The 24,501-nt window shown below is 36.0% G+C and overlaps 1 protein-coding gene across 1 annotated transcript in view; it reads right to left on the bottom strand.

Moving 5' to 3' along the window:
• LOC149172338 (ABC transporter C family member 10-like) overlaps positions 1 to 23,559 on the bottom strand; it is a 103,443-nt gene extending 79,884 nt beyond the window's left edge. Inside the window, 1 exon segment of the mRNA XM_089426281.1 lies at positions 23,308 to 23,559. Within this exon segment, the coding sequence (XP_089282407.1) occupies positions 23,308 to 23,559 (252 nt within the window).
• Positions 23,560 to 24,501: the final 942 nt, after the last annotated feature.

Here is a 24,501-nt window from a genome sequence, read left to right as displayed (position 1 = left end):
AAAATGTAGTGCATGAGCCCCAAGTCCTTCATTTAGAACTCTCTTGCAAGATCCTCTTTGAAAGACTTGATCAACTTATCATCACCTTTCAGAATCAAATCATCAACATATAAAACAATAACTTTTGGTGAAGCACAACCTAATGAAATAGTTATCAATCTTGGTGTACCAAGCATGGGATGCTTGTTTTAGTCCATACAACACTCTCTTAAGTCGGCACACATGTACTCTCTGTTAAAGGTCTCAAATCCTTTATGTTTCTCAATATACACCTCTTCCTCAATCATGTCCTTGAGTAATGTTGTATTTACATCCATCTGATGTATCTTCCATCCCATCTGTGCTGACAGTGCTAGAATGGATCTGATTGATGATTACCTTGCAACAGGAGAAAAATTCTAATCATAGTCAATCCCCTCCACCTAAGAAAACCCTCTGGCCACAAACCTCAACTTTTGTTTCTCCACACTACCAGCTACTTCTTGTTTTACCTTGCACAGCCATCTGGAACTCACCATTGACTTGTTTGACAGTCTTGGGACCACCTCTCGAACATTGTTTCTAACAATGGAGTCATACTCTTCAACCACGGTATCAACCCAAAATGGTTGCTACACTACTTCCTCAAAAGAGGATAGCTCAATCTCTACACATCTACTCATCAGAGCCATGTAGCCAGTGTACCTCTCTAGTGACCTCCTCTAATTGTGTTGTGATGTGGTTGCTCCAACATTCTCTCTACCATCATGCAATAACCTATTAGCCTCTCTGGTGCGCTTTCCCCTGGAAGACTCTGTATGAGTGGGTATATCCACTCCCTGATCCACTACATGTGGTTGCTCCACATCATCCTGAGGTTCCTCCTTTGGAGCTAGAAGCTCCTCAACCACATGTAGCTAAATATCTCTCTCAAGGGAACATCTCATAGCCTTCTCTTCATCGAATTTTACATCTCTGCAAACCACTGTCATCCTGTTGGTTGGCAGGTACAACCGATAGTTGTGAGGTGTATCAGTGTACCCCACAAATATCCCCAATGCAGCTATTCGCTCAATATTTTTAAGTGCATCTTTGGTTACATATAGACTGATGAACCAAAAATCTTGAAGTGTCCCACATCTAGTTTCTTCCCTGAAAAAGCCTCTTCTGGTTTACTCATCCCAATAATTCGATGAGGGCTTCTATTTTGTAAATAAATAGTTGTGTTGCATGCTTCATCCCACAAGTGTAATGGTAGTCCCTAATTATGCAACATCATCCGTGCCACTCCAAAAATGATTCTATTAATCCTTTCATCCACCCCATTCTACTGTAGATTATGAGGTGTTATCAAGTCTCGTTGAATGCCTTCTGAGGCACATAGGTTTTTGAACTCATATGACACATACCCTCCATCATTATCACTCTTGAGAGCTTTAACTTTCCTGATAGTAGCTTTCTCGGCCAGTGCTTTAAATTAAAACAAAATTGCAAAAGTATGATCTTTCTTCTGCATGAAGAAGATCCAACACTTACGAGAAAAATCATCAAAAAATATAACTTAATACCTATGCTTGGCCATGGATGCTATCGAGAATGGTCCACACACATCTGAGTGAACTCAATCAAGGATTTCTTGTGCTCAAATGTCTTTGTCATGAAATGAATCTTTGGTGTATTTTCCCAATGTACACCCTTTTCATGTGTCTTCCTGCTCTAGTGTACCCTTGAGAATACTGGTAGAATGTTTTTGCATGATCTTCAAAGTGCCATGGTGCAATTGACCCAACCTCCTATGTCACAACTCACCAATGTCTCATCTCTGCGCCTTCTATGATTTCATGCTCAAGGAAGCACAATCGTCTTCCTCCAACTTATATATATTATTCACTCGAACCCTTATCATCTTCACATGTCCTCTGGCTATGTGAAAAAGTAACGCCTTTCCCTTACTAAATATCACATCATAGCCTCTATCCTCTAACATGGAAACAAATACCAAGTTCTTATTCAAACTAGGAGCATACATAACATATCTAAAAGTGAGGGGAGAACCTAAATACCTCTGAAAGGTAACTGTACCAGTCCCGGTAGCTCTATACCTCCCATCATCACCCATCTCGATATGCATCTGGAGATACTTCTCCTCCAAGTTACTGAAGACATCTTTGTTACTGGTCATGTGGAAAGAAGCTCCACTATCTAGGTACCACACACTACCCATCATCGATAATACCATACAATCAATGATGATAAAGTCCAGTTCGAATTGTGAAGCAAAATCCTCACATGCCGCTCCTCTTGAGGGCTTCTTATTGGCCTTCTTGAGCGAACAATTTGTGGCAAAATGTCACAACTTGTGATAGTGAAAGAAATTGACTTTCAACATGTCCTTCTTCTTGCCATTGTGACAAGAATATGATTTGGAATGGGATGACTTCCCCTTCCCTTTCTTTTCCTTACCCGCTAAGGTACAATTCTCCTCATCATCATGCTTTGATAAGGATCCGTATCTAGTGCTCCGCCAGATCTCTTCCTGTACCAAGTCGGAACACAATCGCTCCCACTCTAGTAACTTCTTCCTCCCACTTATTGAGTCTATTCCTATAATTCATTAATACAAGTAGTTAGGCTGAAACAATTCTACCTAAGAAATAAAGAAGTTGGCCTATTGTCCCACCAATGAATGCATAAACTCGGTTCTGCACGTCTAACCAATTTCATGTCATGAGTCACCACATATTTGTTGAGGTAGTGTAGTCAAGAGTGTCCACGTTAGCCACAACAGTTAATAGTTTATGGTACTTGTTGAACCAAAAAAGATATTTTATGCACGGATCATATATACAAATTTATATCAATAGAAATTATGCTAGCTGGTGGCACCGAACGCAACCTAAATTATTTAAAAATTCGATTTGGGTATGTACTATATTAAATTTTGTATTTTGTAAGGAGGTAAGTATAATAAGTTCTAAATATCAAACAATGAGCATCGTTCACATAACCCAACCTATGCATCTCTGCACTAGCCATCCTCTGCACAATTTCAGATTACAAGGACACCTCCACACAACCCATCCTTCACACTTTCTGGCTCGACGGTGGCACAGGCAGAGATTACCTTTTATTTTCCACTATTATGTCTGAGTATTCCAACAAGAAAACCCGAGGGGTGCACATCGCATTAGTGTTTTCTATGCAGCGCTTTGGGATTCTTAATGGCAGTGTCATGGCCATTATCATCTCTTTGGCATTCAAAAGCAAGTTTGATTGATCAATTGATCCTCGAAGAACATTGGGATAAACACAATGGGAAAGAAAATATTACATTGATATCCCCATTATCATACTTATATTACCTATCCCCCAACTATACCTACATTTATGACGTCCTCCTCGGAACTACCAGTGACTCCATTTACCCTTTTGTTTTTTAAGATTCTCATATCAAATAGATAAATTATAACTTAATAAACACTGATTCAATATAAATTATTTTTAAAAAGCATATCAACCTTATCAAAATTCAATGGACCATTCTCCAAAAGCAAGTCAACAAATAGTAAGTCCTTATAAATTGTTTTTATGAAAAGAAAAGTCATTATAAATTGTTTTTATGAAAAGCATGCAATATTTGTCCATCATAACCAAAAAGCAAGTCAATAAATACATCATCATTATAATTTGTTTGAAAAAATGCTACATTTGTCTAAATTTAATGGACAATTTATAGAAAAGAAACTAATAAATATAAAGTTTATTAAATAGAAAATTAATATTATTTTTTTTAAATAATATATATATGTTTTAATTCATGAAATTGTCTTGAAAGGAGTTATAATAATTTTATAAAAAGAATGTAATGTATTGTGAATTTTGGTATTAACAAAATAACTATAGACCCTCTCTTCTTTCAAAAGGATTTCCAACTCAAATATAATGATTGTGGATTCTTAATTGAGTGTTTGCACTCTCCTTGTAAAACTATTGGGGACTTAAATAATTACCCAGACAATCAAAATACCAAGTTTGGATTTTAAACATGAAGAAACTAATAGAGCATTTGAAAAAAACAAGTTTTAAATATTAATTCAAGATTAAAAAGTTGATTTATTGGATATGGTGTTAGTGTGTTTAAAGAGAGGGCTTTGGAGGCTATGCCCACCACTCTCAGACATGATATGCATTAATGAAGGGATGGCGTGGCCAACCCCCTACATGCAATTGCATGCAAACCCCCAGTTGGTAATGATCATTATAAACCTAGCTCAACCGAAGTTTCAGAAAATTGTTGGTTGTGGTTTGAGTGGAGGAAAGGGTAAGTCCTCGACCTCCTTGTACATGCCTTCTATTCCAGTTGGTAGTGTAAGGAGTTTTTCATTTGGGCTTGGGTATATGATTGAAACGACAAAAGCTAAGTTTTATGGCTTGAGAAGGTGTTGGTCGAAGTCATGGAGTTTCCTTTGAGGTGTGGTCTATGTCTAAATGCTTAGAATCTTGGAGTACAATGGGTTGGTTTTGGTGTAATTTGCAACTCCCTCCACTAAAACTTAGGTCAATTACTCTCTGCTTGGAAATTGGTCTTAATTTTAGTTTTGTGATAGGGCTTGAGGTGATAGGTCCAATTTCTTTGGGTAATGAGGTTTTGTTTTAATCTTCTATATGGGGTTAGGGAGGCTTGGAAGCCAATTCACATCATTTATTTCGGGGTTTTTAAATTATGATTTCTCAAATTTCCAACATCAATGAATAGAAGAAGAAAATTGCAAGCTTTAAGAGAGGCAAGAGAAATGCAAGCTTGAAGTGTACTCGTACATGTGACCCTTTCACACTAGAATTGCAACTGACCAATTGTTCTTCGCATAAGTAGGGGTTCCCTATGAAAGAGACTGGATTTAAATGAGAAAACAGGCCCTCTAGGACAAGACTGGAAAAGTTATTTTAAGAGAAATTCATGGTGATCAAGTTTGTCATTTTCACAAATTTTGTGGAAATGCTCTCATTGAAGTGATTTCTCGATAGTTTTAGAAGTAGATATTTCTTATAATGGTGATTTCCATTGGGATGGTACTGTTGAATTCATTTCGGATAAATCAATTTCTATAAGATAAATAATGTTACCAATTTCTGTGAGAATGATACCAGACAACCTATTTGTGCTAATATTAATATATGTTAGGGAACTAAATATTTTTATCTCCCTAGGAATCTTACCATAAAGTTTTTTCTTTCTAACATTGATATGTTTTAGAGCACTCAAGTTGCTTATCTCCTTAGGAATCTTACCCGAAAACTTATTCTTGTTGAAATTGATATGTTCTCACTTACCCAAATGGCAAATATCTAAGGGAACATTACTAGACAACATGTTTGCATTGAAATCAATGTAAGTAAGAGCAACGAAGTTGCTTATTTGCCTAGGAATCATACCAGAAAGGTTGTTCTTGTTGTAATCAATATGCTCAATTTTACCCAGACATGTTATATTTGAGGGAGCATTACCATACAACTTGTTTGTGCCGAGATTAATGTATGTCAGAGCACTACAGTTGCTAACCTATATAGGAATCATACCATAAAACTCTTTTTCGTTGAAATCGATATGTTCAATTTTAACCAATTGGCTAACCTTTGGTGGAACATTAATTCTTATTTAATTCCATCAATCACAAGTTTCTTCAACGCAGATGATTTCCACATGGAATAATGAATAAAGTCACTCAAAGATTATTGGAAATTATCATTGTCAACAGTGTCGAGGATACATTACACATTACGTGAGGTATGCTCCCACTAAGGTTATTATTTTCCAATTCGATCCAAGTCAACATAGTTAAGTATAACAATCCTATAGGAATCAAACCATTCAAATATTTTTCCCCATGTGGACTTCAACCAGAGAGTTGCAGATACCTAGAGACTCAGGAAGTGGGCCAAAAAATAAGTTATGTGTTCTAAATAATTTTTGACCTCCCTTGCAGATATTTGGAGGGATGGAACTAGTGATTCTATTAGAATAAAGAAAAAGATCCACTATCTTTCCACTTACACCTAATTACTGAGGCACGAGAACCATAAAATTATTCCCCAAAATCCCCCAAAAATCCAATTTTGACAAGTCTCCAATGGAAGATGGAATCCTGCCATGTAGTTTGTTATAAGATAAATCCAAGAGTTTTAAGCTCACAAGTTGGCCCAGTTGAGGAGGGATAGGGCCCGAGAGGGATTTTCTGTACAAAAAAAACATCTCCAAATTTTGAAGACCACCAATAAGCCAAACAATTGCACCACTAAGAGAACAACTACTGATATCTAGGAATACAAGGTTGCTCAAATTTCCTATCTCGGTAGGAATCACACCATCGAATGAATTGAATGACAAAGAAAGTGTTCTCAAATTCCTCAGTTTTCCAATATCTCTAGGCATTTTTCCACTTAAACTATTTTGATCTATAAAAAGAGATTATATATATTTTAGTTTCGCGTACTCACTAGGAATGCTACTTGAGAATTGATTTATTCTGAGGTCAAGATAATTGAGCTTCATGAGATAGGCCAAATCCATTGGCAATGCCTCTGACAAAAATATGTTATGGATGTTGAGGACTTCTAGGTTTCTCAATTTTGGCAAGTCCCCAATGAAAGATGGAATACTGCTATGTAGTATGTTATAGGATAAATACAACTCCCTCAACTCCCTCGAGTTGTACAAGCTTGCTCAAATTTCCTTTTTTGGGAAGAATCCCACCATTGAATGAATTCCCCATGAAATAAAATGTTTCCCAACCCCCCATGTAACACCCCCCTCCCACGTCTACCCAAGCAATCGGCCAGCCGGGGTGAACATGCGACGAGAGGCCACTATGATATGATTTGACCTCCTAAGTCATGTTAAGGAAGTGGAACCGATGGAAACACACCATACAGACATTAATCATTAGCTACAAGACCCTCATGAACCAATCCAATACTTTAGACAGCTTGCCTTGGGGTCCCACTGATCTTTTGGAAAATTTAAGGCTCAGTCACTCCCATGCTATAGGCATGAGTATGACCACAAACCTAAATTCTCTCTCACAGGCTTGCCTGCGAGCGACCAGTGACCAAGACTGTCAGTGTTATGCCATCAACTCTAGGATTTGGGCCACTTTTTCAAGCCTAAAGCCTAGGTCGCTGCCCATAACTGAACCATCTTTTCATATCAATAAAATAACATGGAAATGACAGTACTAAAGAAAATACTCATTCAAGACCTTGAATGGACCCCTACTAACAATGACAGGCATGTTTTCAAACATATTGCAAATATGTAATCTACAGGTGTAATTAATAGTTCTGAGCATAGGGGTCTCATACTTAGCTAAGAATCACTAAGAACCATTGTCGCCTCAACACAACAACTATCATTCCATCCATTAGGTCATAGATACATTGATCATTCAATTACGAGTAAAAACATGATGAGAGCCACTCATGGATGTTGTCATAAAAACACATACATAACCAACCTAATAGGGACATAATTATCCATGAAATCACAATCATATAAACCACATTTAGTCTATCATAATACTCTTAGAAATACCAAGAGAAATAACCTTTCATTGATGATGCAAAATCCAAACCCAGGATCGGATTTCCACGTTCCACCCACCTGTAGAATGGTTGAGCTAAATCTCTCTTCAACCATTCACCCCTGTGCCATATTCCAAGCATGAATGTGGGATCTCAAAGAACACATCAATCAAAACCATTTAGGGCTTCCAGAGGCCATCCACCTCAACCCATCAAACAATGGTTCCACCTCATGGACAGACATCACAAAACCATCACCAGATTGGTCTCTATCCCAACCATCTAGGGATCCAAAGTTTTTGTCCAACCCGACTATGAGACTAGTAAATCAACCCACAACTTTTACTGGGCTAGAGAGAATATTTCCAACCAAGGCTATGTGACTAGTAACTCAACCCACCAAGGGCTCTAGAGCGTTTTTCCAACCCAGGCTACGGGACTAGTAACTTGACCCAAGTTGTTCCACGATTCTAGAGCATTTGTCCAACAAGGCTACAAGACTAATAACTTAATCCAAGCTAAGGAAACATGAGAACCAACCAAAAACGCAACAAGGAAATAAACCCACAATCACCATGGATATCTAGGAAATGGCAAGGCTAGGCAATCCACTGTCAATCTCATCCATCCTCCATGCCAATCACAGATCACAACCAAAAATCCACATGCATATGCCATGCATACCAAAACTAGGGAAGGAAACATACACAAAACTCGATACTTGCTAGCAAATATGATGTAGTTATTGATTTGGATGCCCTCTTGTACATTTCTGCCCTTTCTTTACCTTTTTACTCCAAAAATCCAAGCATACCACACCCTCCAAAAATACAACAAAAAAACTCTAAGTCTCCAATTAGTTTCAATGAAATTAACAAATCCCAAACACATATAATCATAACCTCGTAACATGGGATAATAATCTTGATATCAAGAAAGTTAGTCAGAAAAGAAGCAACCGCTATCATAGAAATTTCACAAACTCGCACTTATAATACATTTCAATGCCTTGATTGATAAGGCGCATGGACTGAATCCATCGCAATAGCAGAAAATATGAAGGGTGATTACCTAACCATTTGTTTATTAAACAAAATTCTCTTCAATGAAACATAAACAGATGCTGAGAGGGTAAATTATTTTTCTTACATGTCAGCAAGTAATTAGTACCAATTTTGAATAGGCCTAAAATAATTATACGTGAATGCAACGTCAACGTCACGTAATTTTCATGTGCAAACAATGGTAAAAACATCTGCAAAATGACATTTAGGCGTTGAATTTGACGGATTTTTTTTATGTAATTATAAAATATTATTAATTGAGTTAAGAGTTTTATTGATCTTATAGGTTTATTTTACAACGGACATGTGTAATTTTGTTTTCACTCAACTTGAAGTTGAGACATGTTTTTTTAAAAATAAAAATAAAATGTTTTTTAAATAAATAAAAATGTCTAGATAATAGAAAAACAAAAATAAATGTATGTGTTTGATTTTTTAATTAATATTAAAAAACATCAATAATCTCATTTTTAATGGTCATAGTAAAGAGAAGGGGTAAAAATATTTCACTCTAAGCTAGACCATAAATAAGATATTTGGATATCCATATGTAATAACATAATCTTATATAAACTTTATATAGAAAAAAAATAGTTAAAAGTATAAAAAAAGAAACTATATATACATTATATAAAGTAATAATAGGTTAGAATATTTTAAGCAATGTCACTATTTTATGCTCAAGTAAATTTTGAACACCTTGAATCCATTTTATACATTAAAAAATGAAACTTAAACAATGAAAAAGTACAAGCAGTGTCTATATATATATATATATATATGGAGAGAGAGAGAAATTACAAATCTATCAAAGCTTAGATAAAGATAAACTTTGTCTAGGTGCAAACTATTTGTTCAGTTTTACACTTTAAAATAGGTTTGCACCTCAAAGATTTGATCCCTTTCTGCTCTTGCTAGATCCCTGGTTAAGATGGATCTATGCTGGTTTTAAAATTAACCTGTATAAAATTTATTAATTTTAAAAATCTGGTTTCTAAAATTGTTTCTGTTTAGCTAAAAAATTAATGTAAGGAAACATGTTATTAGTCCAAGACTCTGAATCAATAGACATTCGCCAATAATAGCTAGAAATAACTGTCCTCATTGCTACTTCGTCAAATAAATTATTATAATTTTTTCCACTACAAAAAAATACCACTTACTTTTCATTAAAACCAAAACTGACTTTCTAAAAAGGTAAAGAACTATGATTCGAGGTGATGAAGGCTTGACCTGTCGGAAAATGTGAAAATATGTAATTCTAAAAACCATTAAACCAAAACTAACTTTCTAAAAATGTAAAGAACTGTAATTCTATGTGATGAAGCCTTGACCTTTCTAAAACTGTGAAAATAATGTAATTCCATGTGATAAAGGCTATATTGCCCGGAAATTAGTTTAGAAAGTGAATGATTCTGTTGGAAACCTAATCCTCAATGGGTTAGTGTGGAAGTCAAATAGACAAAGTAATCCAAGAGACCTTGGGATGTGGAACCCAACGGTCACAACAATGTACTATAAATGTATATCAGGTGTTAATAAAATTGTATTGTCATGTTTTATCATTCATATTTCTCTTGCTGCCCATGTGTGTTTAACATGGTATCAAAGTAGGCGAATTCTGGCCCTACTCATATTTGAGTCACTGTTTGCTTGTGGCCTTTTATTGTGTTTCTCTCACCAGACCTATGCATTGACCATTAATGTTATGTGGGTCGTGAACTCTCGGTGATATTGTTGGTTGATTAATTCATGCGCTGGTGTTGAATTCGTTGTATATATATTTGTGCTGGCATATGTATAATTTTTGGTACATTGAATGAATACCACAATGTGTGCGTTAAAAGTCCTGGCGTGTTGGCTCTGCCATCCCCGACATTCCTGACCTCTGAAATTCGCAGGTCTCTATTTTTGGTCTCTGGCTAGCCCGTCTGTCCATAAACGTTTGCTGTTCATAAACATGTGCTCTCTGTCTGCCATTACCTGCGCTCTCTGTCCATAAACGCTCCATTTAAAAGCGCTGCTCCAGACAAAACCTGCGTACATAAAATTATCATTTTCACTCTTCTTGTCATCTCTGCAAGAACTGAATAAGCATTACAGGTTTTACGTTACAAGCTTATCTACTTATGTGTCATTGTTTCTCTTCAAAGATTCTTTTGTTCATCGCTGAAAGACATACCACAATCAAATATCCAGAAATTCATCAATTTCAGTGATTGTTGTACTGTCCATTTCCCATGTTGGTCGACACTTGCCTTTAATTCTTTGTTTCAAATAAATAAGTCATGAAGAAGGGCTCGATCCTATATTGTGAAGAGCACAAACCTGGTCGCTGCTAGTGGTGAATGCACTGAGATTGGCTACATTGGTCGGGGTCGTGAGGATGTTTATCCTAGAGCTCGACAGACAAGGCTATGTCTCTCCATAAAGGAGTCGTGGCATATATTATATTTGAATGTTGCGCTGACACGATTGGTTTGTTGAATGCCATAAATATGGAATAAAAAAGTTCGAAGATAATGCATTGAAAAGATCAGGGTATGGTGGAATGTTGCTGCTTGTTCAAATTGGTGCATGGTATCCTGCGTTAATGGTATCCTTGAAAGTTGTATCTCTGTGTTGGAATGCCACTCTATCTCTGCTAGCACATCTCTGTGTGTATTATTAAATGTCGTGAACGATTAGTTGAGTCCTTAAGTTCGTTGGACATTGTTGCATGATACTCCTCGAAAACGTCTCTGTATGTAGTAGCCAAAATATCTCCCATTATCTATGCGTTATTATCATCGAATTCGTCCGAGTTGCATTTCTTGCAGTTGCCTGTATATTGCATGTTGGTGGAATTACAGTGATGCGTTCAACCATTGACTGCACCCGTTCATTATTGTCCTCCCTTCACTCATTGTTGGCACGTGTTTGGGTGTAACGTCTCTCTGCTTTTACAGAAGAAGAACGTTTTGGTGTCAGAATGTTTGATGAACACCCAACTCCCACGTAGCTCCCACGTATCATTTGCATTATACCGCTTGGTATTTCCTACTATTACGCTGCCCATATATTCGTTGGTGCTAGATTCTGACAAGTCTTCCTACTGCTACACTGCTCTCATTGCCTACATTGAACGGATGCAGTGAACAGGTGGTATCGTTGGAACTGTGATAGTGTGCAAAGAAGGGTGCGTATTACCGTTGAAGGATTGTTAGCCGAGCCATGGTTGAATGCCTATCCATTGATTGAGGTTTGAAGCTAGCCATATGTCCTTTGGTGTGTTGTCCACCTGAGCTGTTACAATGGGCATTGTCACGTTGCTGTTAAAGAACCCATTCGGTCATCTAGGCTTCTCGTTTCGAGGTGTTTTTTGAATGTCGAGGTTCTAATCTTGTTGTTGTAAGGAACCGTGGCTTTGGACTTGTGTGCATCAAATTTTGTTGAAACGAGGAACGAGGAATGATGAAACTGATGCGCTGTCCATTGAATGTTTGTTACAGTATGCATTATTTTTGTGTTGTCCATATGTGTTGTATAACACTCTGGTGAATGTTTGCGCTGTCTTGCATTACGGTCTTACACTCAGAGCACTGTCCATTAACACTCAGAGCGTTGTCCATATATTTATATGTGTTCTTTAACGCTGATCAGTTTTGAGTATTACGTTGAATGAAACATTGAATGTGTTGAATGCCTGTCTAACATGGTAGCTTGAAAGTTCGATTGGGAATCTCATACTGTTTGGTAGCTCAACAACACTTACAGAGCCTTGGCCTAGGCTCCCACCTTGCTCGTCTCATACTGATTGCAGAATTTGACAGTAAAACCAGCAGATGCCCTGGCACATCTAGTAACATTGTAGAGTGCCCTGTTTGCTTGTGTAGAATTGTTGGAGAATTTGATCAGATTCGTAAGCTACGTTTCTCTCATATATTTCACAAATCTTGCATTGATAAATGGATGGATTTTGGCCAGCAGACCGCTTACCCTCTTTGTAGGTTGTCAATTTTATTAGATGAAAGAGCCATGAAAATGGAGCAGCAACTCACAGAGGAACTTTTGCTCTGGTTCCGCTGAAGAGGAGCTGGTTTTTTGGGTGAAATAGTGAGGATCCAGAAATATTGTACTTACTTCTGCTGAATTTTTGTATACGGGAGGATATCATATAGGATAGTCCGTTCATGATCCATTTACAGAATTACAAGTCTATATTAATCTCTACGAATTGTTTCATGCCTCACTTGTTTTTAGTGATTGATCAGTATAACTGTTAAATTTAGCTAAATAATATTTTGTTGAACATATAGTTCTTTTGTGTTCAATCAGAGTTGCACAACGGAAGCGTAGTTTTCACTGTCGAGTTACTCTCTGAAACCCTTGGAAAATTTTATGGGATCTGAACTACTTTCTTGTAGAAGAAGTAGAACTATTGTGGGTCAAGCTTGAGTAAAGCTCTTCACTTTATTTTAAGGAAACCACGAGAGTTAACTATAAAATTTGTGAAATATATGTAAGGACTATTGATGAAGTCCTCAATAGAAAGAAACTGTGAAATATATAATAGCGGCAAAGGTTTTCTGATTCAAAAGGGAAGGAATATTTGAAGGATCCAAGCAAGTTTGCAGTTGTTGCTGCCCCAGTTGTGGTATTAAAACTCATTATAGTCTCTGTCTACATATATATACATTGATTCCTTGATTCATTTGCTGCACATTTGTAAAGGATATTGCTGTGCACTATGAGTGGGTATTACTTTTCTGCACTGGGTAGTAGGTGTGATCAGTTTGTAAGGTGTAAATTTGACATTGAAAAAAGAAAAAAATTGGCTAGAAGATCAGTGAAGTATTAGAGTTCCTCAAAACTCTCATATTGTCTACTAATCATGATACATTAAAAGTCAGCAAAGTTTCTCTCACAGATATTCAGGTTTGTTTACAAAATGCACAGGAAAAGATCGATTTTTTGCAGCTTGAATCTCAGCTACAGTAAGAAGAATTAAAATAGAGGAATCATCATTCTGAACCTGTTTCTATTCAGAACAATGAAACAGACTCCCATAAACAGCAAGTCAATATTGTTGAAGCTCATTCAGATCCAGTGCCCAATAAAGCAGCAGTTGTACATGCAGATGCAGAAACTCAGTCTGCACTTCCCAAGCCCATCATCAGACCTTGGGAACAACTTGTCCACAACAAGCACAGAACTGGTCTTGGATATGACAAGGACTTGTCCTTTCATATTCCAGACTATGCCAAGCCCATTCAGTTTCAGAGTGCTGGATTCATTGATGATAGTTCACCTGCTCCTCATGACAGTTCACCTCCAACTGTTCCAGATTCTACTCCTCTTCCGCCGCAATAAAAACAACAACAGATTGTGAAATGCCAACATTGTGATCGAGTTGGCCATTTGAAAGATCACTGTTTTGATCTTCATCCATGTAAGCACTGTCATAAAACCACTCATTCTTCAAACAGATGCTTCAAAAACAAACGTTCTACAAGAACAAAGATTCATCTTGGATGGATTGCTTCTTGGCAATGGGCATCAACAGCCAATAAGATATTCCAAACACATGTCAGAACTTGTTGCAGAGTATTGAACAGTCTTACAGTTGGGTTTTCTCCATCATCTCACCTTGTATCTGACAGGGGGGGAATGATGGTCATCTATAAGCTTCAAAGTCACATCAAGCGAGCCTGAGCCACAACCTGTCACACCAGTTTCAGAGTTGTTGCCAGAAACAAAGATGCCCGTGAACATGCCTTCAGTTGGCAATCTAGGACACTTCCTCTAGCAGAAGACTTCAGCTTCCTGCCAGCTTGGGAAGAATTCCAGGAACAAAATTGGCAACACTTCCTCTAGCAGAAGACTCCAGCTTCTTGCCAGTTTTGGAAGAGTTCCAAGAATTTCATTAAGCATTCCAGAGTTGTTGGTCATCCTTAAACCATCACAGGTTGAGACTTCCCTTTTCAGGTTGAAGTTCTCCCTTTTATGCGGGGTGAGACCTCCCTTTATTGGTTGAAGGTTTCCCTCTTTAAAACAATAGGAGCACTTCCTCTAGCAGAAGACTTCAGCTCCTTGCCAGTTTTGGAAGAGTTCTGGGAACTGCACTAAGCGTTCCAATGTTGGTGGTCATCCTTAAAACACCGCCCTTTATACCAACATTTCAGAGAGAACATTCAGTCTAGTGCTGCCATGAATTTTTGCACATTTTGTATTACAACTCTCTTCTTGGACTCATAGATAACCCTTCAGATTAAGGGGGAAATGTTGGACACCTAATCCTCAATCGGTTAGTGTGGAAGCTGAATAGACAAAGTAGTCCAAGATACCTTGGGAGGTGGAACCCAACGGTCACAACAATGTACTATAAATGTATATTAGTTGTTAATAAAATTGTATTGTCATGTTTTATCATTCATATTTCTCTTGCTGCCCATGTGTGTTTAACAGATTCATTGACATTTCCAAAATTCTTTTACAGGAAATATGCATCTCCGGGTGCGTTAATTTCAGTTTACTGACTTCACTCACAGCCATGGAACCTTTATTTGGGCCAATAACGTACTCATATGATATTATTATATTTATCTTTTCCCTTTTTATTTTATGAACATATATTTTGATAGTGATTTTATCATATTAATTATTATAATTTTATTTATTTCTTTATAAAGTTTTATAAATTAATTAACTATGTATGTTTGGAAATATTTTTTTTAATTTATTATCAATAATTATTAAGTGAATAATATAAATTTATTTTTTATGTGATATTTTATAATAATCATAGTAATATACACAAATTAGAGGTTGAGATTTATATTTAAACTAGTTATGTTCTTTTCTATATTTTAATTAAATTGATTGCAATTATATAAACCATTGCTATATGAAATGAGTTATGATTTTTTTAGTATGTGGTATTGATAGGCCATGGTATTAAGAATATCCATTGTAAAGTGGGGGATAAATCAAGAATATAGACATGCTTGGAGTTTCATAAATAAATCTAAGTCATATTTTCAACCAGATTTATCATTTTTACCAATGTATCCCTAAGAAGAAATGTCTCCATATTCTCAGATCAAACGACTCCAACGCTAATCATATGACTATTTTTGGTTCAAGGCTAAATCAAGGTAAACTTTGGTGGGATGGGAAAAAAGGTTATGTCACGCTTCCTTAATGTTTAATGACTAAACTCAAAAATCAAAGTTGAGGAATAATTCCTTATGGTTTAATGTAACATTTTGATGCTTTGTAAATTTTGTTTTTTATTAGATCAACAATTGTGAATGTGAATGTAAATAATTAATAATTAATAGTTAACAATGATTAGTGAATATACATTGTTCTGAATGTAAATAATTAATAATTAATAGTTAACAATGATCAGAGAGGCATGTCTCAAAAGACATGATTGTTCATGAAAGGGTACCCACATAAGTATATATATGGGACTCTCAGTTGTAACCATATCAGATTCTTCATTCATATATTTATTCAATATATTCTTATTCCAAAAATATAATCTTTCACTGTATTCTAAACTATTTGACATGTGTATATGAGTTGTCCATTCATTGCATACAACCTTTGATATCAATGTCATATCATGTCATGTAATTCAAACATTTCTATATAAATATGAGTTTTGCTACAATGGATACTTACATATTCTAGATATTTTGAATATTGCGTCACATATAGTGGAATCTTGTTCATATTATAACATTTTGTTCATAAACTTCATTGCTAGAATTTTGTAGATGGTCATTGATACATACTCCATTCCGACCATGTCCACTACTTTCATTTAGACCATATCCACTAGTTTCAATTTACTTATGTAAAAGCATGTATCTAACCTGAACTTTAACTCATTATCTTTTAATAAATTAGATATTCTAGTTCTTGTCTAAAAAAACATATATTAAAAAGTTTACAAACTTAAAATGGTATCTTATTAATTTGTTTATGAATAAAAAACTATATTCTTATTTTTTTAGTTTTCACCTATCTCCAATTTCCAAACCACTTGTCAAAAAAATTTGAATGTGTAAAATAGTTAATAAGGATCATTTATACATTATTCAAAAACAACTTGCCTACCAAAATAAACCAAACTTTGTGATTAGTGATGACAAACTAAAATACACTTTGTTAAAGAAAATTTAAGCTACCAAAATACATTTAGGCTTTGTGCCAATAAGATAGGATTGATAATGGTAAATTAAAATATACCTAGGTTGTATTGAATAATAATTGAATTGTTTGTTGTATTGTAACATGCTTTTTACATGATGTTACAAGGAAATTGTTTCTTTTACCATTTATTACATTTTTTTGGGAGCTTCATTGAATTTAACTTTCATGAGTTAATATTCATTAAAAATATGGTAATATGTTAAATAGGATAATCTTAAGAAGAAATATCTAAATTGATTCATCTAAAAAATATGGAACATAAATAACACTGGTTGATGTATTTAAATTGAAGTCAAATAATACAACTATTAAAAAAAATTATTATATTTGAGGATGAGATTAATATTGAAGAATGTATCATAAAAAGAAAGATAATGGGGTAACTTCTAAAAGGCCATTTAAATATGAATGGAAGTATATACATAAATGTGCATATCTTATAATATGTCTAGATGATGAAAACAACATTAAGTGTTCATTCTATACCAAATTCAAACAAGATACACCATATATAAGGGAAGTTAGTAGTACAATTCAATTAAGTGGATTAAATGGTCATGTTTTATTAGGCTCATAAACATTTAATTCAACTATTTAATTCAAATAATATTTACCTGTTAATAAACATTTTGAAATTATGTTAGATGTTTAAAAATACAAAATAATCAGTGTGATGGATACTAAATATTTTGTGGCTATAAAATATTTACTTTTAGATTTGTACAAAGATTCATGTGACTTGAATAGGTACAAAGTAACACCTATTATACCTTTAACCAATGAATATTCTTCCTATATTAATATTGCATCTTGAAAAGAGTTCTTTTGAGCAACAAAAATAGTTTATAGTGAAAAACTAAAGGCAAAAATTTGTTTTAGTCATTTTTTTTCAAGATGCAATATTAATTAACGCCTTGCCATGCTCCTCAACCAAAATCTATGCATGACTCGCTCAAAACTTGAACTGCAAGGATTTAAAATTTGTGGGACTTGATTTACAACTGTCTATGCAAATATGAATGGATTGGAGAAAATGAAGCCAAATAAGCATTTTGTAATAAAAACCATGAAACTGTGTTACAGGGTGTTAGAGGAGGTTTGCCCTCGGCTCCTAGACCACATATGGCCCAGAGAGGGCAAGTTTAGGAAAATCTGCACTTCAAAGAAAGAGTTTTAGGAAGATCCACCATTCAAAGGAATAAAGGGAGAGATCTCAAACATACTGGAAATCCTCGAAGTTTCTCTAAGACTTTGGATTGGAGGAGAATGAGGAATTTGCAAGCAAATCAGAAAGAGAAAAAACAGAGGAATCTGAAAGCAACATTGACTCAGATGCCCTCTATAAGGAAATACAGAAAACATTTCACAACTTAATTCCCTCAAAATAAAGGAAGGGACTTCTAGGTTGGAAGCTCCTGCATGTAGATGCTAAAAGAGCATATGGATATGAATCTCCAGTCAAGATAGCTACCCTTCATCAAGATACACATCCAATCAAACCTGAACTGCCTGGCTGAGGATGAGAATGCCTTATTCCAATCATATCCCGTGGTCAAATTGATCATGAAAATTATTGCCTAGGACTGAAGTATGTTAACATTACTACTGCATGGCGCATAGTAGGTCTTCGGACACTCTGCTCTTGTATACATAGCAGAGCTACTAAGAATATATGCAGGGCTTCCTCCACTGGGGCATTGATAAGTGTGGGATCAATAATATTCATAACTTCTTCTCTATTCCAATTGGTCATATTCTCACCCACCCTGTGATGTTCATATCCTCTTCAAATTCGCTTTCACCCATCGCCTTTTTACCTGTGATGAGCACAAGCAGAACCACTTTGAACCACTCCAAATCTGTACACATCACTCTTCTTGTCCACTTTCATGGTGTACGTATACTCTGTAAATTCAACATCCAATCTTAAATGGTATGCTACGGCAAAGGTCAGTGGCAAAACCACCGTAAAATAAGCAATACGCATACTATGAAGCACTTTTGACTTCTATATAATTGCTTTTATTTATAATGCAGCGCTGCTCTGCCTCAGCATACTATGTTTGTAATTGGCAATAACAGATCATGGACTTCAATAACAGACCATAGAATTTCAGAAAGCTAGCAACTCAGTTGAACTTTCCAGCGACCCTCTAATAAAATTAGAAATCGATGACTTCAAAATTTAAAAAGATGAGACAACCACTTACCTGGAGCTATGTAGCCAAAGGTCCCTGCAACTGAAGACATATATTCTGACGTACCAGATTGATGCAAGAGTTTGGCTAGGCCGAAATCTGCAACGCGAGCTTCAAAGTTGGAGTCCAAAATAATATTGCCGGACTTCACATCGCGATGAAGGATGGCCAGAAGACAATCGTAATGAAGATAGCTCAACCCCTGCGTAGTTCCCACTGCAATTTAGTATCTGGTGTCCCAATCCAGAGGCGTGGCATTGTTTCCATGAAGCAACTTCGACAGGCTTCCGTTGGGCATGTACTCATACACCAGAAGGTTGGTGTCATGGCAGCGCATCAGAATTTGATAAATTAATATTATCGAGAGCTAAACTCAGTTCCAATCTAAATTATCTGAAATTATCTATTGAAGCATCCCCTAATAATGGACTCACTTAAGTAGTCCGAAATGTTGGGTTCTCAAAACTCTATAACAGGTCATTCCTCCTCTACTAAAAACTATCTTCACCTGTATGGATTCATTATTTAACAACATCAAATCCTACCATGGAAGGGATATGATGGGCAGCGCATCAGAATTTGAGAAATTAAGATTATCGAGAGCTAAATTCAGTTCCAATCTAAATTATCTGAAATTATCTATTGACGCATCCACTGATAATGGACTCACTTAAGTAGTCTGAAACGTTGTTTTCTCAATACTCTATAATAGGTCATTCCTCCTCTACTAAAAACTATCTTCACCTATATGGATTCATTATTTAACAACATCAAATCCTACCATGGAAGGGATATAATGGGCAGCGCATCAGAATTTGAGAAATTAAGATTATCGAGAGCTAAACTCAGTTCCAATCTAAATTATCTGAAATTATCTACTGACGCATCCCCTGATAATGGACTCACTTAAGTAGTCTGAAACGTTGGGTTCTCAAAACTCTATAATAGGTCATTCCTCCTCTACTAAAAACTATCTTCACCTGTATGGATTCATTATTTAACAACATCAAATCCTACCATGGAAGGGATATGATGGGCAGCGCATCATAATTTGAGAAATTAAGATTATCGAGAGCTAAACTCAGTTCCAATCTAAATTATCTGAAATTATCTATTGACGCATCCCCTGATAATGGACTCACTTAAGTAGTCTGAAACGTTGGGTTCTCAAAACTCTATAACAGGTCATTCCTCCTCTACTAAAAACTATCTTAACCTGTATGGATTCATTATTTAACAACATCAAATCCTACCATGGAAGGGATATGATGGGCAGCGCATCAAAATTTGAGAAATTAAGATTATCGAGAGCTAAACTCAGTTCCAATCTAAATTATCTAAAATTATCTATTGACGCATCCCCTGATAATGGACTCACTTAAGTAGTCCGAAACGTTGGGTTCTCAAAACTCTATAACAAGTCATTCCTCCTCTACTAAAAACTATCTTCACCTGTATGGATTCATTATTTAACAACATCAAATCATACCATGGAAGGGATATGATGGGCAGCACATCAAAATTTGAGGAATTAAGATTATCGAGAGCTAAACTCAGTTCCAACCTAAATTATATGAAATTATCTGTTGACGCATCCCCTGATAATGGACTCACTTAAGTAGTCTGAAACGTTGGGTTCTCAAAACTCTATAACAGGTCATTCCTCCTCTACTAAAAACTATCTTCACCTGTATGGATTCATTATTTAACAACATCAAATCCTACCATGGAAGGGATATGATGGGCAGCGCATCAGAATTTGAGAAATTAAGATTATCGAGAGCTAAACTCAGTTCCAATATAAATTATTTGAAATCATCTATTGACGCACCCACTGATAATGCACACACTTAAGTAGTCCAAAACGTTGGGTTCTCAAAACTCTATAACAGGTCATTCCTCCTCTACTAAAAACTATCTTCACCTGTATGGATTCATTATTTAACAACATCAAATCCTACCATGGAAGGGATATGATGGGCAGCGCATCAGAATTTGAGAAATTAAGATTATCGAGAGCTAAACGCAGTTCCAATCTAAATTATCTAAAATTATCTATTGATGCATCCCCTGATAATGGACTCACTTAAGTAGTCTGAAATGTTGGGTTCTCAAAACTCTATAATAGGTCATTCCTCCTCTACTAAAAACTATCTCCACCTGTATGGATTCATTATCTAACAACATCAAATCCTACCATGGAAGGGATATGATGGGAAGCGCATCAGAATTTGAGAAATTAAGATTATCAAGAGCTAAACTCAGTTCCAATCTAAATTATCTGAAATTATCTATTGACGCATACCCTAATAATGGACTCACTTAAGTAGTCCGAAACGTTGGGTTCTCAATACTCTATAACAAGTCATTCCTCCTCTACTAAAAACTATCTTCACCTGTATGGATTCATTATTTAACAACATCAAATCCTACCATGGAAGGGATATGATGGGAAGTGCATCATAATTTGAGAAATTAAGATTATCGAGAGCTAAACTCAGTTCCAATCTAAATTATCTGAAATTATCTATTGATGCATCCCCTGATAATGGACTCACTTAAGTATTCCGAAACGTTGGGTTCTCAAAACTCTATAACAGGTCATTCCTCCTCTACTAAAAACTATCTTCACCTGTATGGATTCATTATTTAACAACATCAAATCCTACCATGGAAGGGATATGATGGGCAGCGCATCAGAATTTGATAAATTAAGATTATCGAGAGCTAAACTCAGTTCCAATCTAAATTATCTGAAATTATCTATTGAAGCATCCCCTAATAATGGACTCACTTAAGTAGTCCGAAATGTTGGGTTCTCAAAACTCTATAACAGGTCATTCCTCCTCTACTAAAAACTATCTTCACCTGTATGGATTCATTATTTAACAACATCAAATCCTACCATGGAAGGGATATGATGGGCAGCGCATCATAATTTGAGAAATTAAGATTATCGAGAGCTAAACTCAGTTCCAATCTAAATTATCTGAAATTATCTATTGACGCATCCCCTGATAATGGACTCACTTAAGTAGTCTGAAACGTTGGGTTCTCAAAACTCTATAACAGGTCATTCCTCCTCTACTAAAAACTATCTTCACCTGTATGGATTCATTATTTAACAACATCAAATACTACCATGGAAGGGATATGATGGGCAGCGCATCAGAATTTGAGAAATTAAGATTATCGAGAGCTAAACTCAGTTCCAATCTAAATTATCTGAAATTATCTATTGACGCATCCCCTGATAATGGACTCGCTTAAGTAGTTCGAAACGCTGGGTTCTCAAAACTCTATAACAGGTCATTCCTCCTCTACTAAAAACTATCTTCACCTGTATGGATTCATTATTTAACAACATCAAATCCTACCATGGAAGGGATATGATGCGCAGCGCATCAGAATTTGAGAAATTAAGATTATCGAGAGGTAAACTCAGTTCCAATCTAAATTATCTGAAATTATCTATTGACGCATCCCCTGATAATGGACTCACTTAAGTAGTCCGAAACGTTGGGTTCTCAAAACTCTATAACAGGTCATTCCTCCTCTACTAAAAAATATCTTCACCTGTATGGATTCATTATTTAACAACATCAAATCCTACCATGGAAGGGATATGATGGGCAGCGCATCAAAATTTGAGAAATTAAGATTATGGAGAGCTAAACTCAGTTCCAACCTAAATTATATGAAATTATCTATTGACACATCCCCTGATAATGGACTCACTTAAGTAGTCTGAAACGTTGGGTTCTCAAAACTCTATAACAGGTCATTCCTCCTCTACTAAAAACTATCTTCACCTGTATGGATTCATTATTTAACAACATCAAATCCTACCATGGAAGGGATATGATGGGCAATGCATCAAAATTTGAGAAATTAAGATTATCGAGAGCTAAACTCAGTTCCAATATAAATTATCTGAAATTATCTATTGACGCATCCCCTGATAACGGACTCACTTAAGTAGTCTGAAATGTTGGGTTCTCAAAACTCTATAACAGGTCATTCCTCCTCTACTAAAAACTATCTTCACCTGTATTGATTCATTATTTAACAACATCAAATCCTACCATGGAAGGGATATGATGGGCAGCGCATCAGAATTTGAGAATTAAGATTATCGAGAGCTAAACTCAATTCCAATCTAAATTATCTGAAATTATCTATTGACGCATCCCCTGATAATGGACTCACTTAAGTAGTCTGAAACGTTGGGTTCTCAAAACTCTATAACAGGTCATTCCTCCTCTATTAAAAATTATCTTCACCTGTATGGATTCATTATTTAACAATCTAACAACATGTCGATGGCAGATTCTGCCCAGAATTTTGATCTCTGCAGAGAAGCCATGAGCATTTGAAGAGCTTATCCGCTTAAGTTTTTTTACTGCAACTAGTTCCCCATTGGGCATGATTCCTCTATACACAACACCCTCTTCTCCTTTTCCGATGACATTCTCTTCTTTAATACATTCCACCACGTCATCGATTCCAAAGCTGAGTGTTTGGAAGGTCGTCATCTTCCATGGCCTGCCCTCACTATCTTTCTTCTTAATTGTGACTGCTCGAATTGCCAACGCCAAGAAGAGAATTCCAAGTGCTAAGAGAGGCAAGAGAAGTTCAAGCTTGAACTGTACTCCGACGAGCGACCATTTGAAACTAGAATTACACTTGCCCAACTATTCTCTACAAAATATGTTGCAATCAAATAAGAAAACAAACCCTCTGGGACAAGATCGGAGAAGTTATTGTATGAGAAATTCGCGGAGAACAAGCTCGTCATTGCTTCGAATTCTTTGGGAATGCTCTCATTGAAGTGATTTCTCGATAGATTTAGAGAGTACAAATTTCTCATCCTGGGCATTTCCACTGGGATGGGACCGCTGAATTTGTTCCCACTAAAATCGATTTTTGTCAGGCAAATAAAGGAACCAATTTCCCTAGGAATGATACCAGAAAGCCTGTTTTTGCTGAAATCGATAATTTCAATGTTGCTCCCACTACCAATATCCAACGAAACTTTACCAGACAGTTTCTCGATAGGTTCAGAGAATATAGATTGCTCATCTTGGTGATTTCCACTGGGATGGGACCGTTGAATTCGTTCTGGCTAAGATCAATTTGTGTTAGCGAAATATAGTTACCAATTTCCCTGGCAATCATGCCAGAAAGCGTGTTTTTGTTGAAATCAATAATTTTAATGTTTCCTAGATAGCCAATATTTGAGGGAACATTACCAGAAAACCTGTTTGTGTTCATATCAATGTATGTCAAAGCACTTAAGTTGCTGATCTCCCTAGGAATCATACCAGAAAGGAGATTCTTGCTGAAATCGATATGTTCAATTTTACCCAGACAGACTATATCTGAGGAAACATTACCATACAACATGTTTGTGCTGAGATTAACGTATGTTAAAGCACTACAATTGCTTATCTCCCTGGGGATCATCCCCGAAAACT

The sequence above is a fragment of the Pinus tabuliformis genome, chromosome 4_2 (assembly GCF_031772625.1).
Source record: "Pinus tabuliformis cultivar Carrire ecotype Pingquan chromosome 4_2, CPIR1, whole genome shotgun sequence".
Taxonomy (NCBI): Eukaryota; Viridiplantae; Streptophyta; class Pinopsida; order Pinales; family Pinaceae; genus Pinus; species Pinus tabuliformis.
Note: the sequence above shows the minus strand (reverse complement) of the source record. Positions and strands in the feature narration are given on the sequence as shown.